At 36.4% G+C, this 2500-nt stretch overlaps 1 protein-coding gene across 1 annotated transcript in view; it reads right to left on the bottom strand.

Annotated features, from left to right (window-relative positions):
- Positions 1–2132, bottom strand: part of LOC147467843 (uncharacterized) — a 4013-nt gene extending 1881 nt beyond the window's left edge. The window contains exons 1-2 of the mRNA XM_086530585.1: positions 1945–2132; positions 1–762 (exon numbers count right to left, since the gene is read on the bottom strand). The exon at positions 1–762 is cut by the window's left edge and continues 1003 nt beyond it. Coding sequence (XP_086386711.1) covers positions 1–762; positions 1945–1947 — 765 coding nt within the window. The 5' untranslated portion in view covers positions 1948–2132. The remainder of the gene's footprint in view (positions 763–1944) is intronic.
- Between the last annotated feature and the right edge of the window lie 368 nt (positions 2133–2500).

Below are 2500 nucleotides of genomic sequence, written 5' to 3'. Positions count from 1 at the left end.
CATATTTGATGGTGGTGATGGAAGGAATTCATCGATGCTATGGCCAGGGAACCTTCGAACGGTATCAAACTGGAATTCAGGGCTATTTGGAACCTGGAATTCTGGAATATTGCTCTTCGGGAACATAGATTCCTTTTGGGTAAGATAGTCCGGGATTCCAACGGAGGAGAATCCAGGGTTATTAGGAATATCGAGGGAAGGTGGTGAGCCAGGAACTGAGAATTCAGGAATATATGAGAATGGGAACGGTGGTGCTCTTGAACCCAGAAAATCTATGAATTCAGGGGCAAAGGGAACTGGAAAGGAATTTGTGTTATGGAAAGGAAAGTCTGGAACAATTGTGGAAGTGGCTTCAGGAATACCGTTGTGTAGATGATGTGCATCAAACATGAAAGTGTTGGGAATGTCTTGAGAGTTAACCTCGATTGCATTCTCGATATTGTGTGCATTCAGTGACCCAGGATTGACTCCAGGATTGACCTCATTCGAAATTTCTCTCTCCTGAAGATTCGGAGATAGGATGTCCACGTTGGGTAGTTTCGCGAATTCGTTAAAACCGTTGATTGGCGGATAGTTAACCTGACTGGCTGGCGAATATCCCAAATCAGTTAATCCCTGATTCCCTTCCCACCGATTCGCCGGAAGAGGGAATATTTGTGGCGAATGGAATCCGTTGAGCATCGGGAGGAGAGAGACATCTTGCGGGAGAGCATCGCACCAGGGAGAGGATAAGCTCGCCACCAGGAGGCACAGGAACAGCTTCTGTTGAAAAAAAAAGGAAGGGAAAAAAATATTAATTCTTGGCAATATGAATAATAGCAAGTAGATCGTACATAAAATGTGATCGTGTTGATGTTATGATAATGATGTCGATGCAGTTAGTAATAGGGTGTGACGCAAATAGAAATATGCTTAAGTCACTTTTTATACAGATTGTGAATACTGGGAAATTAGTTACTAGTACTTTGAATTTGATTTACATCAGCCTTTCAGACAGTAATAGTAGCAGTATCAATGATATGGTAACATTGATAATAGCAACAGTTAAGAATAACAATGGTAATGATAATGATAATGCCATTACTAACAGTAATGTCAATAAGGGTAATAGTAGTAATTATAAAGATAAAAATTGAAATGAAGATAGTGATAATAATATGAAAATAAGTTGTAATAATGATAATGTTAATAACACCAATGATTATGATAACAGTGATAGTGATAATAGTAATAATGGTAATAATATCAATGATAATGGTGATACTGAAAATTATAATAATAATGATAATAATGATAACAATAATAATAATGATAATAATGATTATAATGATAATAATGATAATGATAATAATAATAATGATAATAGTATTAATAATATTAATAAATCCATAACCTCACTGAACAGAAACATTGATTGATTAATTTTTCCACTGGTACCATCTAAGACAGAATTTCAACAAAGCTGCAAAATTTAAGAATCATTTTTCATTATGATTGACCGTATAAACTACAAGCTAAGAACACATTTTTTTTTTAAATACAATTTGAGGAAGTAAGAAAGAGTTTGTTCGGGTTGACGAAAACCAGTCTGCTTTCGTAATATATTGAAGGCGAGTATCACAAAAAGTGGTTTGTCTTGTTGCAAATTATGGTTATGACTATGCATCATAATGTCTTTGTTGTTGATGATAGTCTTTATTTGTTTATCAGTCCTGTGAGGCTGTGAATTAGAAATTGATCATTGCAATAATGTTAATGTGAGGATTATTATATTATCGTAATAATGATATAAGAAATGATAACAAAATGAAAAAATAGAGCAAGTTTATTTCTCTCTCATTCGAATGCAATAGACACATAATAACATCTGTGTCTGTTAAGTCTGTTTCGAAAAGAAATGTAACATTATAGGTAAACAAGTCAAGAGATAATCAAAATACTTACCATTATAATTGTATATTCGGTTGACGAAAGGAAGAGTGGAATAGTGATTCCGATGAAAAAAAACGGAAAATCTCTCGCGCTGTCAACTGGTTCTTGTACTTTCTCTTCTTGCTTTCAGTTTCTATGCAAAATATTCTTTTCTCCGACGATCACAACGGCGGACGAATTGCTTTCCTATCCGAACCGAGGCGTGGACTGAGACGAACAAGCCAGGTCGACATAAGTTATATATATATCAGGTCACCGCGACCCAAGCAGGTTATCAGGTCGGTTAGGGGAATTTTACACCGTGCGGTTATTTTCCTACTTCCCGATTTTTTTTTTGCATGGCGATGCTGACGGCAGAGGAGTGAGACCGACGTCAGAGATGAGGTCCTCCTGACCGCGTGAAGTGTGTCTGTGGCAGGATTAAGGATCATTTGCTTTCGTTTTTGTTCCGTAGATAAGATAGGCCTACTGATGAAAGGAAACGCGTAGAGGATTTTTATACACGGACATCTTCATTCAGTAAATAGATGGACTGTTTGCTGATCTTTATTTCTGCGAAGTTAAAAAA

This window comes from Penaeus japonicus, unplaced genomic scaffold, assembly GCF_977035675.1.
Source record: "Penaeus japonicus unplaced genomic scaffold, GWHDUDI00000001_assembly GWHDUDI00000033, whole genome shotgun sequence".
In the NCBI taxonomy this organism is placed as follows: domain Eukaryota; kingdom Metazoa; phylum Arthropoda; class Malacostraca; order Decapoda; family Penaeidae; genus Penaeus; species Penaeus japonicus.
The sequence above is the reverse complement of the archived record's forward strand: the minus strand, read 5'-3'. Positions and strand labels throughout refer to the sequence as shown.